The sequence below is a fragment of the Coregonus clupeaformis genome, chromosome 36, assembly GCF_020615455.1.
Source record: "Coregonus clupeaformis isolate EN_2021a chromosome 36, ASM2061545v1, whole genome shotgun sequence".
Taxonomy (NCBI): Eukaryota; Metazoa; Chordata; class Actinopteri; order Salmoniformes; family Salmonidae; genus Coregonus; species Coregonus clupeaformis.
In genome coordinates, this window is record NC_059227.1 from 1,394,093 (window position 1) to 1,413,249 (window position 19,157).

Consider the following 19,157-nt stretch of genomic DNA (forward strand, 5'->3'; position numbering starts at 1 on the left):
CAAAACTCACAGACCAGGCAAGGAGGGCATTAATCAGAGAGGCAACAAAGAGACCAAAGATAACCCCGAAGGCGCTGCAAAGCTCCACAACGGAGATTGGAGTATCTGTCCATAGGACCACTTTAAGCCGTACACTCCACAGAGCTGGGCTTTACGGAAGAGTGGCCAGAAAAAAAGCTATTGCTTAAAGAAAGAAATAAGCAAACACGTTTGGTGTTCGCCAAAAGCCATGTGGGAGACTCTCCAAACATATGGAAGAAGGTACTCTGGTCAGATCAGACTAAAATTGAGCTTTTTGGTAATCAAGGAAAACGGTATGTCTGGTGCAAACCCAACACCTCTCATCACTCAGAGAACACCATCCCCACAGTGAAGCATGGTGGTGGCAGCATCATGCTGTGGGGATGTTTTTCATCAGCAGGGACTGGGAAACTGGTCATAATTGAAGGAATGATGGATGGCGCTAAATACAGGGAAATTCTTGAGGGAAACCTGTTTCAGTCTTCCAGAGTTTTGAGACTGGGACGGAGGTTCACCTTCCAGCAGGACAATGACCCTAAGCAATACTGCTAAAGCAACACTTGAGTGGTTTAAGGGAAAACATAACCTCGTTACTAATGAGATGTGTTATCATGTTATCCTCTAATGAGACATGTTATCATGTTATCCTTGTTACTAATGAGACATGTTATCCTGTGAGACATGTTACCCTCAATTGAGATCCTGAGACATGCTATCCTTTACCTCTAGATCCGACGGGCGGTGGGGGACTTAGGTATTTACATCACACCACCCCATGTGCATATTCAATGATTCCTAAATGCCTAAAATAACAATAACATCTTGTGCTATTATCAGTGGTTCAGACCACGTAGACTTTTCTATCGTTACATCCTATGCACCATATGTATCTTCAACGGTTCTCTTGCCGCTACTTCCTATACATATAAAACACCCCGTGCTCAATAACACCTTGTTCTAGTAGTCCCAGACTACGATGGGCGGTGGTGGATGGAACCCCTACATAACAGAACTGTAGATAACATTATAGATTAAAAAAACTCAGCTCACACAGAACTGGAAAACTCAGTTCTCACAGAACTGGTTGGGGTATTCATTCAGACCTCTTTCACACCGGAGTTCGTCCCCAGACAGCTCTCATTCACTCAGTACTTAATAGCTAAATTTCAATCCTCTTATTATCCAAATTTCAATCAGCTTATTATCCAAATTTGAAGCAGCTTAATGTCAACATTTCAATCAATCAGCTTATTATCCAAATTTCAATCAGCTTAACACGTCCTTTCCACACTCACATATCTTTCACATCCACATTCCCTTAGTACTATTCCCAAACACACTCGGTAATCTCAGTTTTTATCCCATGTGTGTCTTCAACGATTCTCTGTTCATTTCTTCCTATGCACCATATGTGTCTTTAACATACATATATAATAACACCCCGTGCTATTAGTAGTGGCTGCAGACCACGTAGACACTTCTCTTATAAATGGCTACAGACAGCTATCAGCGGGGCTTTCCATGGTACCGTTACACCCTCGCTCTAGTCTTCTCATAAGACTAGTGAATAGCCTTCTCCTATAAGACTATAGGTACCTTTCTATGTTACTCACCTTAATTTGATTGGTATTTTTTTATACAAATTCATTTAAATTGACTTACTGAAATGTATAAGACATGTCCTTCAATTGTTCGCGAATGATTTGTCTCCTCCTGGGCTGCTCACAGTAAGGGTCTGGTCTGGGCGGGTCCTCGTCCTCTTTTGGTCAGACGGGAATTTCCCTCACGCTTCAAAATGTGCGACCAGTTTTCCTCGCAGACTCCCACTGGAAAGCTCCGCAGGCAGAATCAATAATCCACGTCTTGATGCCAAATTGTAGTGGAAATTCTACACATTGGACACTTGAAGTCAATCTTAAATGAATCATTGTTTATTAACAGTTAACTGGAGAGGTTCCAACACACTTGAAGCACCATAGTACACGTCTGTCAGGAGCTCCATTGGGGCAGCCCCGTTAGATCTCTTATATACTGTTTACTGACACGTTACATAGGCATGATTTAGCCTATTCATCATTCATAATTAATTAATCATTAATGTTTGGTTCATGCATGTGACCGACCAATACTGGTTCATGCATGTGACAGACCAATACCTCACGAGGCTTCTTCTATCCAAGCTGAGACCTTGAAACTGAGATATCCTTTCGTTCTCAAAAACAAGGTTCTGGGCATACTGCTAAATTGTAGATACTGATAGTGAGGATTCATTCAATCAGTCACTTGCATAAGCACAAACATGGAACACAGAAATTGGTTATTAGAAAAGCACAAAGACAAAATGTTCCATCACAGTCACTAGATTTCTTAATTAACAATAACTTTGCCAGATCTGTCTGCTGCCTTTTTAGCATCATTACGTTGAACCATTAGCTAGATTTCTTAGCTCACCATCAATCCATGGGGCACTGTTTGACCTCACAGTAAATTTTCTTAATGGGCCATGCTTATCAACAATACTCATAAATAGTTTCATAAATACACTTAGTGCCATTTCAGGATCATCCTCACTACACTTCTGTCACGATCGTTTATAGACGGGACGGACCAAGGCGCAACGTGATATGCATACATGTTTATTTATATTGAATAAACACCACGACAAAACAACAAATGAAACGAAACGTGAAGTCCAAGGTAGACAAACGACATACCTCACACGGAACAAGATCACACAACTAACTAGTGCCAAAAGGTTGCCTAAGTATAGTCCCCAATCAGAGACAACTAGCGACAGCTACCTCTGATTGGGAACCACACCGGCCAACATAGAAATAGACATACTAGAACATCAACATAGAAATATACAACATAGAACATACACACCCTGACTCAACATATACGAGTCCCTTGAGTCAGGGCATGACAACTTCTAGACATTGCACATTCCTAACCTCATCCATCCACAAATTATTCCTGATTCCCTGGTAGGACCGTTGGTAGATTACCTTAGGGCCAGCCTTTTTCTATTTACTACAACCAAGTTATGAGCACTACAACCGAGTGGCACTGATACAGGTTTGGAACAATGTTCAGCCATAGTGGTAAAAATATGATCAATACAGGCGGACAATGAAGTACCAGACCTATACCCAAAATAATAATTAAAATAAAGTGGATAGCAGAGAACATGTCTACCATTTACCCTCACTTCTTGGGACAGACCAGAGTCTTAGATATGCAGTTTTAGAAACTGTTCCTCGCCCTGTAAGTATTACATGGCAACGCAGGAATTTTGAAAGCACACAGGGCTGTGGGCCAGAAGGTTGTAAGGGTGGAAAATTCTCCTTTATATTAAAGGCATTGCATGAATCTATCATCGTATTTGCAGGTCAGAGAAAAAACTGCCTTTTCTAAACATTTCATGCAATTCTAAGTCATTTTACATATTAGTATAATCTTTATTAATAACACACAAAATACCAAAATTACAGGCTAGGAATGGTCAGAGAGATAGGCCTATGTTTGCCGACGACACAACAGTGGTAGGCATGATCACCGACAACGATGAGACAGCCTATAGGGAGGAGGTCAGAGACCTGGCTGTGTGGTGCCAGGATAACAACCTCTCCCTCAACGTGATCAAGAAAAATAAGATGATTGTGGACAACAGGAAAAGGATGACCGAGCACGCCCCCATTCTCATCGACGGGGCTGTAATGGAGCAGGTTGAGAGCTTCAAGTTCCTTGGTGTCCACATCACCAACAAACTATCATGGTCCAAACACACCAAGACAGTCGTGAAGAGGGCACGACAAAGTCTATTCCCCCTCAGGAGACGGAAAAGATTTGGCATGGGTCCTCAGATCCTCAAAAAGTTATACAGCTGCACCATCGAGAGCATCCTGACTGGTTGCATCACCGCCTGGTATGGCAACTGCGTACGGCCCAGTACATGGGCCCAAGCTTCCTGCCATCCAGGACCTCTATACCAGGCGGTGTCAGAGGAAGGCCCTAAAAATTGTCAAAGACTCCAGCCACCCTAGTCATAGACTGTTCTCTTTGCTACCGCACGGCAAGCGGTACCGGAGCGTCAAGTCTAGGTCCAAAAGGCTTCTTAACAGCGTCTACCCCCAAGCCATAAGACTCCTGAACATCTGCATTGCCGTCGTCATCCCACCCCCCACCGCCCCCTTTTACGCTGCTGCTACTCTTTGTTTATTACAGTGGGGGAAAAAAGTATTTAGTCAGCCATCAATTGTGCAAGTTCTCCCACTTAAAAAGATGAGAGAGGCCTGTAATTTTCATCATAGGTACACGTCAACTATGACAGACAAATTGAGAAAAACAATTCCAGAAAATCACATTGTAGGATTTTTAATGAATTTATTTGCAAATTATGGTGGAAAATAAGTATTTGGTCACCTACAAACAAGCAAGATTTCTGTCTCTCACAGACCTGTAACTTCTTCTTTAAGAGGCTCCTCTGTCCTCCACTCATTACCTGTATTAATGGCACCTGTTTGAACTTGTTATCAGTATAAAAGACACCTGTCCACAACCTCAAACAGTCACACTCCAAACTCCACTATGGCCAAGACCAAAGAGCTGTCAAAGGACACCAGAAACAAAATTGTAGACCTGCACCAGGCTGGGAAGACTGAATCTGCAATAGGTAAGCAGCTTGGTTTGAAGAAATCAACTGTGGGAGCAATTATTAGGAAATGGAAGACATACAAGACCACTGATAATCTCCCTCGATCTGGGGCACCACGCAAGATCTCACCCCGTGGGGTCAAAATGATCACATGAACGGTGAGCAAAAATCCCAGAACCACACGGGGGGACCTAGTGAATGACCTGCAGAGAGCTGGGACCAAAGTAACAAAGCCTACCATCAGTAACACACTACGCCACCAGGCATTGACCAAATACTTATTTTCCACCATAATTTGCAAATAAATTCATTAAAAATCCTACAATGTGATTTTCTGGAATTTTTTTCTCAATATGTCTGTCATAGTTGACGTGTACCTATGATGAAAATTACAGGCCTCTCTCGTCTTTTTAAGTGGGAGAACTTGCACAATTGGTGGCTGACTAAATACTTTTTTTCCCCACTGTATCTATGCATAGTCACTTTTACCTCGACTACCTCAACTAACCTGTGCCCCCGCACCTTGACTCTGTACCGGTACCCCCTGTATATAGCGTCGCTACTGTTATTTTACGGCTGCTCTTTAATTATTATACTTTTTAATATATTTTTTTACTTATATATTTTTTAAACTTTTTCTTAAAACTGCATTGTTGGTTAAGGTCTTGTAAGTAAGCATTTCACTGTAAGTTCTACACCTAGTGTATTCAGCACATGTGACAAATACAATTTGATTTGATTTGATGTGTTAATCTCATCCTATTTCTCCAATGCCAAATCAGTGTGTCTTGTTTGCAACAGAACTGTCCCTGTTTGAAAATAATTAACTCTGATATGTCATTAGGAATCTGAGCATGGTACAGTACTTTTAAAAGTTATGCCTACCTTCCCACCCTGACATGAAAATTTCAAGCATTAACTGCTGGCTACTCTTCTTCCGTGGCTTAACCAACGACAGAAGGTAACAAATGTTTCCCTTAAAGCTGTCTGGGTTTAAACATCTTCTACTGTACAGAAAGTGAATAGCTTAATCAATTGATAGTGACAGAATTTTTTTCTCCTCAGTTATAGAAGGTTGTAGCTCAGCCTCTAAATGTTAAAGAAACGAAACAATGATATTCCCATATGCATTGGAGTCACATCTTTCCCGGTTATTTTACAGCTTGCTTCTAGAATAAAGTATTGCGGTCCAAAGCACTGTGAAAATGTCAAATGTTATGGATCACTTTGATAATCAGATCCGTTTTATTTTCTTTAAATCTTAAGCTAACAAGGGGTAGGCCTGTGCTTTTTGCCATTTTCTTTAATAAAAGGTAGGCCTATGGTATACTCTCTCATACCCCCTCAATTGAGTCTTGGTTTTAATTTATCAGCCCTTCACTGACACGGAGGTAGGCCATTTAAAGAGCGCATGGTGTGTGGAGGAATTGATGACAAATCTATGGATATAGCAGCCTATAGCCTAATTTCGTCTGTCAAACAGGTAGGCCTACCTCTTATTTCTTAAATAGGAAGAAATAGGCTCCATCAGAAAGCCCTCTGGTTGTTAGTCTAATTAAAATTAAGACGGTTGAAATTAATTATGCCTACTTGAATTTGCCTACTTTCAGCACCATGAGCTGTCCATTTCCGATTGATTGTGCTGTGACTACGGCTTCACATTTCAGCACCACAATGTACGTTTCTCGAATCTGGCTTATTGTGAGGTCAATAACACTGATAAATACGCTACCGGTGAAACGTTTTAGAACACCTACTCATTCAATGGTTTTTCTTTATTTTTACTATTTTCTACATTGTAAAATAATAATGAAGACATCAAAACTATTAAAATAACACATATGGAATCATTTAGTAACCAAAAAAGTGTTAAACAAATCAAAACATATTTGAGATTTGAGATTCTTCAAATAGCCACCCTTTGCCTTGATGACAGCTTTCTCAGGACAGGAATCTCAAATATTAAATATATTTGTACTTGCTTAACACTTTTTTGTTTACTGCATAATTCCATATGTGTTATTTCATAGTTTATGTCTTCACTATTATTCTACAATGTAGAAAATAATAATAATAAAGAAAAACCATTGAATGAGTAGGTGTGTCCAAACTTTTGACTGGTAGTGTATATATACATATCCTTTAAAAAAATATATTTCCCTTTATTACTTTCCAACCCCACCACCCCTCCCCTAGTTGTAGTACATTTGTGAACAACAACGCTTATGCCTCTACTTCCAACCTATATATACTATATACATTTTATGGACACAGTCAATTTTACAATAATTATATTTTGTTTGTTTTTACTCCTGAACTTCCTCTACCCTCAACCTCTCCGATCATTTTCATGATGTCCATCCGGTTTGCTTCTATATGCAATTTCTTTCTAACTGTGCTCTCAACCTACAGTGCTATGTAAAAGTATTTGCCCCCTTTCCGATTTTCTCTACTTTTGCATATTTGTGATACTGAATGTTATCAGATCTTCAACCAAAACCTAATATTAGATAAAGGGAACATAAGTGAACAAATAACACAACAATTACATATTTATTTCATTTATTTCATAAACAAAGTTATGCAACACCCAATATCATGTGTGAAAAAGTAATTGCCCCCTTACACTCAATAACTGGTTGTGCCACCTTTAGCTGCAATGACTCCAACCAAATGCTTCCTGTAGTTGTTGATCAGTCTCTCACGTCACTGTGGGGGAATTCTGGCCCACTCTTCCATGCAGAACTGCTTTAACTCAGTGACGTGTGGGTTTTCAAGCATGAACTGCTCGTTTCAAGTCCTGCCACAACATCTCAATTGGGATTAGGTCTGGACTTTGACTAGGCCATTCCTAAACTTCCAATTTGTTGCTTTTTAGCAATTGTCTTGCTGCATGACCCAGCTGCGCTTCAGCTTCAGCTCACAGACGGATGGTCTGACATTCTCCTGTAGAATTCTCTGATACAGAGCAGAATTCATGGTTCCTTCTATTAAGGCAAGTCGTCCAGGTCCTGAGGCAGCAAAACATCCCCAAACCATCACACCACCACCACCATGCTTGACCTTTGGTATGATGTTCTTACTGTGGAATGCAGTGTTTGGTTTTCGCCAGGCATTACTGGAACCATGTCATCCAAAAAGTTATACTTTTGAATCATCTGTCCATAGAACGTTCTTCCAAGAGTCTTGATGATCATCCAGGTGTTTTTTGGCAAACTTGAGTCAACTTTTTAGACGAGATGGGTCCCATTATGCCTGGCGAAAACCAAACACTGCATTGGAAGTATGGAGGTAGTTTTGTGCCTACCCCAAAAAAGGGGTTCAATATGTGAAAAATATATATATTTTCCTGAGCTTTCTTATATCTCCTACATATCGGACAGACACTTCAAAACCGTATTATTAATTTTTTGACTGTCTTTTTTTGCCATTTATGAATATGTTATTCAATGCATTTCAATGGGTTTTAGTAGTAACCCCCCGAGACTCTTAGGAATTGTAATTGATGCCTATGGAAACAAATAGAAACTTAATAAATAATGTTTTCAATGTTCGACTTTATTCTCTGCAATTATTTGTACAGTAGGTAATAAGCTATAGTCAGGTGGCCATTACCAGGTTATGATGAGGCACTTGGCTCTCTTGAGGATCTCCTCCTTATCTTTGTACCTGAGCAGTTTCATCACTATAGATCTGGGCCGCCCATCTGGCACAAACATGCAATTCCTGTGCATCTCTATGAGTTTAGGGTCCATTTTGAGGTGATCTGCAGGAGTTTCTTTGCTTTGGTCATGCCAAGTTTCAGTTTTAACGTCTTCGATTCCATCGATTGTTGTTACGCCTTGATTGGTTTTCCAGGTAATCTCCTTTGGAAGAGTTTGTCCAAAGATGTTTGGACATTTGCGAAATCATCGGGATGGTTTTTGAATACGGCCAGGCTGGTGGCATTCGTGCCCTTAAAGCCGATTAAAATAACATGTATGCAGTCCAGAGTCTCCATACGGAGGGTGTGACGCAATTGCGGAGCCTCCATTGGCTTGCGGAGGGCAAATTGAGCTCCGTACAGCGATGCCATGTGCTAGGCTTGGGCGGTATACTGGGGTATTTGGAAATAAGTTAATCTTGCATTTTACCTGAGAAAAGTAGGCTGGCTATACCGACAAAAGTACAGAAGAAAATTATCTACACATCAGTCAGAGCGCTGTCTGCTGATAGAATGCCCTTTGGTGAATTCTCATCTGAGTGGAGAAGTGCAACTGAAGCACAAAACTAGTCTGATGCCGAGCAGAAATTACAAGAAGAAACATTTTAGATCTGCATTTACAAAATGCAGCAAGATATTTCGAAGAATATAAAACGAAGAATTCTGCGTTACCGCGACCCATAAGTTTAACTTGCTAGTTATCTAAGTAAGTTAGCGCAGTGGTCTAAGGCACTGCATCACAGTTCTAACTGTGCCACTAGATCCTGGTTCGAATCCAGGCTCTGTCGCAGCAGGCCGTGACCGGGAGACTCATGGGCGGCGCACAATTGGCCCAGCGTCGTCCAGGGTAGGGGAGGGAATGGCCGGCAGGGATGTAGCTCAGTTGATAGAGCATGGCGTTTGCAACGCCAGGGTTGTGGGTTCGCTTCCCACGGGGGGCCAGTATAAAAAAATATATATATGTATTCACTAACTGTAAGTCGCTCTGGATAAGAGCGTCTGCTAAATGACTAAAATGTAAATGTAAATCTAAGTAAGTAGCTGAATTAACACGGTGATGGGTCATCTTATTGTGTTGGCTTTCTGCCATGTTTGAAAAGTCAAAGCCCTTTGGATGAGTTATCTGTGCAGCTGCCACTGCTATCTTTCGATTTCCTTGCGTTTTTTCTCCTCCCTGTTCTCGGCCCGTCTGCCCCTCCCCCATCTTCTCAGAGCAGAGGCAGTGGCAGCTAGACAGATAACTCACTAGGCCCGTTGCCCTAGTGAGTCCAGACTCTACACAGACACAGAGCCAGTACTGTTAATTTGCACAATTTCTCTCATTCACATTCGCTTGTAAATGTCACCTGAAATTACATTCTGTAACGCCTACCTATATATGTATAACTTTATGAGCACTGCCTGTTTTTGCAATTATATATTTTTTATTTGCGCTTGTTTGCATATTTAGCTAGCAGTCTCCATGGAAATTCACTATTACTTGTGCTAATGTTGTTAGCATTCTGGTAATAGACGCCCAATGGGCTTTTTTGCGCCCCATTGTGTACTAAGCCGGTAATATCGTAAATCCCGGGATGAGAGAAGGACGGTATGACGATATGAAAATCTGGATACCACCCAACCCTACTGTGCGCCTCTCAAATTGTTTAACAATACGAAGCTATATGGAGCTGTGCGGATCCCTTTGGGAGGCTTGGCATAGCTCCGTATTGACATGATTGGTTGACGGTAGGTGGGGACGCTACTTGCTGTATAAACACAAACTCACTTCCTTGACAACTTCCGTCACAACAGCTCTGTCATGCTCCGCGAAGCGCAAGAAGTATAATTGCCCTGACTTCTGCAGAGGCCGCATCGCAGTAAATGTTGTATGGCCAATGCAGACTGCGGAATGACCATAAATCTGCACATACACTATACGGCGGGAAATGACCTACTCGCAAGTTTGTGCTGTGCATACAGGCAGTAAATTGCAGGGCAGTAAGCCAAAACACCGGTCAACAAGTTAGGGAGAGACAGGTAGCAGGAGCATTCATTCACCAACAAATGAGCAGAGTGAACGAGCAACGTGAACAAGCATGAGAGTAGTGTGGATGGGTGACTATTTTTGTGAACCACATCTCCTCGGAGATTTAGAGAAAAACATTGTTAACCGCAGATCAACTCTGAATATAAACAAAGAGCCCTCATCCTTGAGTATGTATGAGTCTCACTGTCCAATAAGGAGCAGTTTGGGAGAACAATCTGCCATTGTTCCAGCGTGGCAGGGGCACACACCGTTCCTTCAGCGCTACATACGCCAGGCCAGAGGGAACATTAGGCAAAATAAAAGCAGAGACAGGTACTAAGCAGGTTCACCAGCCAGTCGCCAGTCCTCCCTGATTCAATTTCAACCCTTAAAAAGATACAAAATCACAAACAAAAGTTGCTTCTCACATGCTGCTACTTGACTTTGTGCTCGTCCTAACGTCATTACTTTACAGATGTCAGCTGTAAGGAAGACAGGGTTCTTATTTCAGTCCACCTACACTGACACATTTAGCAGCGTTTCTACCCTCAACTAAGTCACTGTTTCATTCAAGAGGGTCTTACGTAACGACTAGGTACAAATAAGGACACATAGGGCAGGGGTGCTATTCAGTCTTGAAACCCGCCTACTGTCACACAACAAAAACTTGCCCACCCTGACCCTGCCTCCCTCCAGGACCAGGATTGGTGGCTACTACTGTATATTAGAGCTCTAAAGGGGAAACCGCACCTCTAATTGTCTCATAAGACAACCATGAGCCCTGAGTGACGACCTGATTCTCTTCATATCTCTGATTATTTTAGACATCAATTCAACAGAGAAAACTGAAACAGGAAAAATCAGCAAAGCTACAACCAGGCTTGGCAATGTTATTGGTAAACAGCCCTTAAAGCAAATGCCATGATCTTCCCTAACGCCATAATCTCAGACTCCATGGTAATAACTAGTGTAAACAACCAGTAATAACTACCTAGAGTACAGTAAAACAGGAGTTAGTTTTTTTCAATTTTAATTATTATACCAAATTCTTGCAACCAATATAATGTTATGTATATGGGGGATACATTCATCCCAGCTCTGCAGATTTTTTACTGCCCATATGTAGCTTGTTTTTGGTCACAAGTTCAGGAATGGCTGAAAAATCGCAACATTTACCTAAAACTAACTCTGCAAATAGCACTGATGGGAGATTTGAAAAGCCATAGTAAATCATATCAATAATCTAATAATACTCTTAGTAATTTAGAATCTGTAGAAACAATGAGAATAGAATGGTTAAGAACTTTTGTGAAACATCACAGCACAGTTGAAAAATATATGGCAAGTAGAAATCAAAACTGGATGGTTTTCAGAAATAGATGGGAGGGGTTAAGGATGACGGAAGGGTGGGACTTAAGGAAAAGAGGGATAATGTATAATGTAATGTATAAGTTGGAAGTAGAAGTCGTGTTGATCCATTAGTTTACTCCAATTAGGGGAGGGGTGGTAGGGTCAGGGGAAAATAAGAAAGAAGGAAAATATATTTTAAAATAGAAAAGTGGGGATTGAAAATTATGCAAACAATTACATTGATAGAAACCACAATCTATCTGCAATATTTAAAAGCTGATCTACCCCCCCGCCCCCTCAAAAAATGTAATAAAAAAGAAACGTGTCAGATGTTCATATCCAAACAGAGATCGTTTCAACCCTCCAGCCCTGTGTACTGTGTACCAGCCCTAGACAGATACGATATTATATCAGAGAGTAGGCTATCCATTTCTGTCGCTCAGCAAAAAGCATAACCACAGTCAGCTATTCTGTAGTGTGGGAGTCTCCCCATCCCCATCCCTCTGTACACTTCCCAAGGCTGCAGGATTTACACTCACGCTCCCTCAGGGACAGATCCAATGACAGGTTGGCTGATAGATGTTTGATCAATACAGTAAATCCCAAAGACTTTACAGTGGATGGAGGGAGGTATGGAAGGAAGGAGGGAGAGGGACACATCCGCCATGCCCCTACACACAACACAACAGCATGATGGGAGGGACCCTACTGAGTTATGAATAATTGTTTGTCCTTTAGACATCCCCACCACACACACCAACTATGAAACACACATACACAAAAGACTAACTTTCAACCGTGCCACACACACCCTTACATCATACCCGCAGCACACCAGAACAGTTAGTGCTGCATCAGAACCCGGAAGATGAAAAATTTATGGAAGAGGGAGTCAGTGGTAGCATGAGAGAAAAGGAGAGAGAAAAAAAAAGAGAGAGAGAGGAACAGAGAGAATGGGTGAGAGATATGAGAGGGGGTGAAGGAGAGTGATGAGTGCATGGTGGTGCGTGTGGTGACGGGGGGTGGGTTTATATTTGGAGAGGAGAGGCTCTGGGCGTCTGAGATGATGAGAGAGAGAGAGAGAGAGAGAGAGAGAGAGAGAGAGAGAGAGAGAGAGAGAGAGAGAGAGAGAGAGAGAGAGAGAGAGAGAGAGAGAGAGAGAGAGAGAGAGAGAGAGAGAGAGAGAGAGAGAGAGAGAGAGAGAGAGAGAGAGAGAGAGAGAGAGAGAGAGAGAGAGAGAGAGAGAGAGAGAGAGAGAGAGAGAGAGAGAGAGAGAGAGAGAGAGAGAGAGAGAGAGAGAGAGAGAGAGAGAGAGAGAGAGAGAGAGAGAGAGAGAGAGAGAGAGAGAGAGAGAGAGAGAGAGAGAGAGAGAGAGAGAGAGAGAGAGAGAGAGAGAGAGAGAGAGAGAGAGAGAGAGAGAGAGAGAGAGAGAGAGAGAGAGAGAGAGAGAGAGAGAGAGAGAGAGAGAGAGAGAGAGAGAGAGAGAGAGAGAGAGAGAGAGAGAGAGACCTCCTGACAAACAACATCTCACTCGATATCGACCTGTTCCATGTCTACAAAACCGCACCAGAGTTTCAAACACGATACTGAAAGAACAGGAAAGGATGCTGTTTGCAAAATGCAATAATATCAAATAAGTCAAATAGTTTTCATTTTATGAAGTGCGTAGAGAACAGTGCACAGTGCAGGAGATAGACAGAGCAAGGTAGAGAAAACAACAAACACACATCACAACGTCGCGTCATGCTGTCGTCAGTGCTCTCTCTCGTAATCTTGATCAATGCACAACCAATTTCACAAAAACACCTAAACACTAGGCTTGGATGGTATACCGTATATACCGTATACCGGGATATTTGGAAAAAGCCACGGGATGGTTTTTCAATACTGTCAATACCATTGAAACTATTTTTTTGAAGTTTTTTTTAAAAATAAATGTGAATATTTGTAGCTACTTTTTAAGTAAATACCTGCAGTCAACTTGTGCAATATGTTACGAGATAAAGAAGAGCGTGTTTTTCATTTCAACTGTGACATAATTTTTCATTATGAAGCTTACCGGTAGTCCCCAGTCATGTGGTGTTTGTTTACAAGCACACAACGACGAGAGACCAGAGGCTTGTGAGACACTCACTGTTGTGTAGCCAGGTGATCTAGGTGATCTAGTTACGGTATGGAACTGACAACCAAATGTTTGCCAGCTAGATATCTTATAACTAATAAGTTAACTGTCTAAATGTGCTAAATCCTCTGCAGTTTTGCATTTGGGTTGCAAATTTAGCAACTAGTTAGCTATTTAGCTAAGTGGTTAGCTTCTTTCAAAACCAAGTTTCGCTTGGTAACAGCAGAGAATCCCCTCCTGGATCAAGAAAATTGCTGTCTAATATATGAATTGTGTGTGCAGCAAACTGTGAGTAGGATTTTTCTAGTTACAGTGAGGGAAAAAAGTATTTGATCCCCTGCTGATTTTGTACGTTTGCCCACTGACAAAGACATGATCAGTCTATAATTTTAATGGTAGGTTTATTTGAACAGTGAGAGACAGAATAACAACAACAAAAAATCCAGAAAAACGCATGTCAAAAATGTTATAAATTGATTTGCATTTTCATGAGGGAAATAAGATTGGTTGGTATGAAGGTATGACAATCTGGATACCGCCCAAGCCTACTAAACACAAATATGATGAGAAACTACAAACACACTACAACTGTACATCACCCTCCATAAACAACAGAACTATGGAACTGCGTTAGAGGAGTCTCACTGATGACGTGGGCAGAAATGTCCCAATTGATCTCCTCTAAAAACTGCAATTAGGGTTTAATCAAATCAGGACTGTAGGTATGGATTAAGTAACACTTCAAAAAGAAAAGGAGAGCAGCACGGAGCTCAGATGCAATAATTGTATAACCAACATTTTCGACAGCCAAGCTGTCTTAATCAGGGTATAACGACAAACACTGCGGGTCACTAGTTTATACAGAGTGAAAGGACACACACAGGTGTCTGTAATCATGGCTGGCTGCGGCTTGATTTCATTGGTCAATTTACAGATATAAATAGAACATTTAAAAAAAAGCATGAATGGATTACATAAGATCAAATGTGGCTACATAGGCCTACAAACATTATTTACAATGGATAGCAAAAACACAATAACCACAAGAATGGCTTCAGATCAAAGTCTACGTTGAGACCGAAGGGAGCAAGGGTCTTTAAATGAAAGATCCAGGCTGCCTCTTGTTGTAACAATAAATTGTCAAGGTCACCCCCTCTCCTAGGGAGGATGACGTGTTCGATGCCGATATAGAGAAAGGACGAAATAGAGTGGTTTGTTTCCAAAAAGTGGGACCCAACTGGGTACGTTGAGTTTTTGCACCTAACGGTGCTACGAAGCTCAGAGATACTTACTTTTAGTTTGCGCTTCGTTTTGCTTACATCATTTTTACCACAAGTTATAAGATAAATAACAGCCTTAGGGGTGCACGTGGTAACACCTTTGATTGGGATCTGTTTCTCTGTTTGGGGGTAATTGAAGGATCTACATTTGTAAGTGCCATTGCATTGAGCGGAGCCATTACACTTGTAGTTTCCATCTGGTAGAGGCGCAAGGTGACGTTGTGCTGGGGTATTTTGGGGTAGGAAATCAGAATTTACCAATTCATCTCTGAGATTTCTGCCCCGCGAGAATATGACCAAGGGAGGGTCCAAAAACACATTACCGATACGGTCATCGGATCTTAGAATGTGCTAATGTTTGTGAACGATTCCCTTGATTTGTTCAGAGTACTTTGAATAGCCCGTAGAAAGAATTTAAGAATGCTTCTTTTTGCGAGGCGGTCCTTGAAAGAGATCATGTCTCAATTTGTTTGGGATTTTCTCAACAGAAGTATTGACCTGACATTTTTTGTACCCCCTTTCCGTGTATTTTCTTTGCATCTCAGCCATGTTTCTATACAAATCTGATAGTTTTTTGCAAATTCTTTTGATTCAACTGAATTGGCTGTAGGACGAAACACAGCTAGTTTACAGTCTTTCCAGCTTCAGTTTGAAGTGGTTGTGTTACTGTAACTGTGTTGTTGGCTAGCTCCTCTGAACAACAGTGTCCTGATGAGTGAACACATTCTCTATGCCAGGCGAAATCGTGCCTCATTAGCTCATTGTTATGGATGTATCCAAATAAATGTCACTAGAAAACAGCTTAAACAAAAGCAAACACAGCTACTTTGCTGTTATTCTAGCAGAACCTTTTGACGTGACTGAAAGTTAGCCGTAGTTTGCTAGCTAGCAAGCAAGGGATAAGAACATTGCCAGCCAGTATGGCAATGGAACATTTAGAATGAACAACTGGGTCGCATCTATAGATACAGAACGACTGGGTCACGTCTCTAGCAACCCTAGATTTGTGTCGGGACTATATCTTGTGGTAGGATGAAATAGTATGAAAATATGTCAATCATTATTTGAATATGTTGGTAACCCGTTGTATAAAAGTGATAATGCCCTCGAAGCCGGTGTTTGTTGGATATATTGCTAATATATCCAACAAACACCGGCTTCGAGGGCATTATCACTTAAATAGCCTATGTGCACGGTTCTGATTGTCTGTCTGCCTGCCTGCCCCGATCCTCTCTCCCCCTCGCTGGCTTGCCTGCTCCTCTTTCTCTTTGCTATAAAAAATGCTAGTGTGTGTTTGGTCTTCGGTCTCTTGCGTGTAGAATAGCTCAGCCTACTCATTGATAGCCCCTACTTTACTGAACTTCCACAAGACATTGCATGCCAAGAAATGGCGAAATACAGCATTGCGATAGCCTACAGCCTACATCTTTTGATTACCGATGCACGGTTCTGACTGTCTGCCTGGTGACCGACATGCCTATCTATGCCTGGCTGTGCCCCTCCCATCTCTCTCTCCCTCGCTAGCTCACTCTTTCTTTGCTGTGAAAGATGCAATAGTTTGTGTTCTCAAAGTAGCCTACGGCAAATAGTTTCCTCCGTTGCAAAAATACAGATTCTTAGGAGTCGAGGAGTCGATTCCTAGCGGAATTGATGCTTGACACCCAGAAATGCAAGTCGACACCGGGAGTCGACGGGCAAGGAGTCGAGGAATCAATTTTTTTGGAGTCGACTCCCCACCACTAAACATAAGATCCCGAGCCCACAGGTGATGTAAATCTGGTAGGAAAATAACAGCCACGCTCTACGCACCATGACATCAGGAGCAAACATAGCACACAGAAAAACAAGGTTGAATGAATGCTTAGTTTGTGCTATACAGCTTTATCAAATTATAAGGAAAATTGAAATTTGAAAGTCTCTAATATGTACTATTAATTTGCTGTTTAGCACTGAAGGGTAATATTTCAATACTCTTTGATGTAGCTGTTGACCTTTAAAATACGACTGAATAAAGATCAACTTGACCTTCTGCCTACTGAAAGGTCAATAAATGCAATATGTTTAATGGTGCTTCAAAAACAGCAGGTGGCCAAATGTACCAAGCCATTAGCTGAAGTCCTCCTAAAGCTGTATTATTCACACATAGCCTACAGAAGCAATATATCCACAACCCATCTGGAGTCAGTGGACCTATCTCATCTTATCTTCCAGTAGAAAAAAACATCACTGATGCCTATCCACAGCTCCCAGCTGCAGAGTGTATTATGTTGGACACACACTGTGCCACGCCTGGCTTCTAGAACACCAGCCAAAGTAAAACAATGATTGTTATGCTTAATTAAATGAAGGTGTGTGTGTGTGTGCATGCGAGCGTGCGTCGGAGCATCTGGATCTTATGTCAGAACCAGCCAGGCACCCCCTTGGACATTTGTTGTGTCTTGTTAATTTGTGCAAATTAATGGTGCAAATTGAGAAAAGCCTTCCCAGTGCTACTGAGTCTGGGGTGCTGCACTGTCCACCACAGCAAAATCAGTGTCAGTCATATGGACCTTGTTGTTGTCAACATGATCCATTGTTCAGGGTTCGCAATATAACATAGATGTGGCAGTTATGCACCCTACATACTAACATGGGACTAGCAAACACCTTTTTTTATGATTTTCATCATTTTGTCTAGGGTATCTTTTAATATTTTTCAAAAAGTGCAGGAAACTATCTAGATGTGTAGGCTAAATCTGAAGACCAAGACAAGACAAGCAGCTGTCAATCAACTTGGGGAGTGCCATTCATTTCAAGCTACAAAATATTGTAGCCAGTATTATGACTGCATGTTTGTTATGAATATTATTATAAATGTTTAATACATCTCTATTTTATTCTTCTTCTTATCATTCTCCATTATCATCAGCAAATCCATGTATGTTAAACATCTATACATGTTTTATTATTGCTGTAGGCTAGGCTGCTATAGGGTATTGAAACGCTCACAGGGACTGTTGATGTCGTGAGCCCATGGTATTGAGCCGTAAATCGTGACCAGGGCAGACCACGGTTGGCGTTGTTATTACTGCGGGAGTGGAGTTTAGTCTGCTACTGCAGCCTACTATAGACATGGTAACTGCTGCAGGCACAGACACCTCATTGCATTACTCAGCAAAAAAAAGTGGCACTGCATCGCAGCAGCCTTAGTTTATGATTTCTCAAAAATATTTAACATTGATGCCCAATAGTTTATACTTTGTTTATCTATGAAAACAAACGTTAAAACATAAACCTGGGGGGTAGGCTAAGCCTGAGGGTAGTAGTCATTGACATTGTCAGCTGTAAAGTGGCCGTTACTGGGTATAATTTTTTACCTTGGCTTCGACAAACCTATCTCCCTCTGAAATCGCGTTCACCTCTGAGCTCAGATTCTCGGCTGACGCATCCTCTTGGCTCTTCCCGTCCCGTTGCGCTGAGGTCTGTGCTCCCATGGCGCAAATCTCACTTATTTGTCCTATTTGGCTCCTGCTCGTCCGGAAACCACGGCAAACGCGACAAAAAAAAAAGAATGTAGTCAGCGACAGCAAGTATGCATCCACGCAGGACCGCTCCGGGGTAGTCGAGCTCTCAAGTGATGAAACGTGAGTGGCAGCGAAATGTTTTAGGACCCCGCTCCTCCCCTCGCTATTAGATGGACCAGGCCTCAGCACGCCTTGCAGCATCACTTGCTTTGGCAGCAGCATCATGTCAATGTGACGTTCTACCTGCACACAGAGCGCGTTTTTTCAGAGCAGAGGGGAAGAGCATCTTTATTCTAATTTTCCCTACTGTACTGTACCATATTTATTAATTATGCCTAAGTACAATAGCGTTGGTCCAGTTTTTTTGCAAGTATTGGAAATAAAAAGTAATCATATTGGATCCTATAGGATTGTCGAAGTCCTATATTATTTTGTGTCACCTGTATCAGAATCGAAATGGAATCCTATTGGACAATTTTTTTCCTGATTGGAAATCAAAAGTAATCCTATTGA

The 19,157-nt window shown here is 41.6% G+C and overlaps 1 protein-coding gene across 2 annotated transcripts in view; it reads right to left on the bottom strand.

Moving 5' to 3' along the window:
• LOC121552095 (A-kinase anchor protein 12) overlaps positions 1-18,753 on the bottom strand; it is a 104,779-nt gene extending 86,026 nt beyond the window's left edge. The window contains exon 1 of one of the 2 annotated variants that reach the window (XM_041864822.1): positions 18,498-18,753. In XM_041864822.1, coding sequence (XP_041720756.1) covers positions 18,498-18,614 — 117 coding nt within the window. In that variant the 5' untranslated portion in view covers positions 18,615-18,753. The remainder of the gene's footprint in view (positions 1-18,497) is intronic. The other variant, XM_041864821.1, reaches the window with a different exon arrangement.
• Between the last annotated feature and the right edge of the window lie 404 nt (positions 18,754-19,157).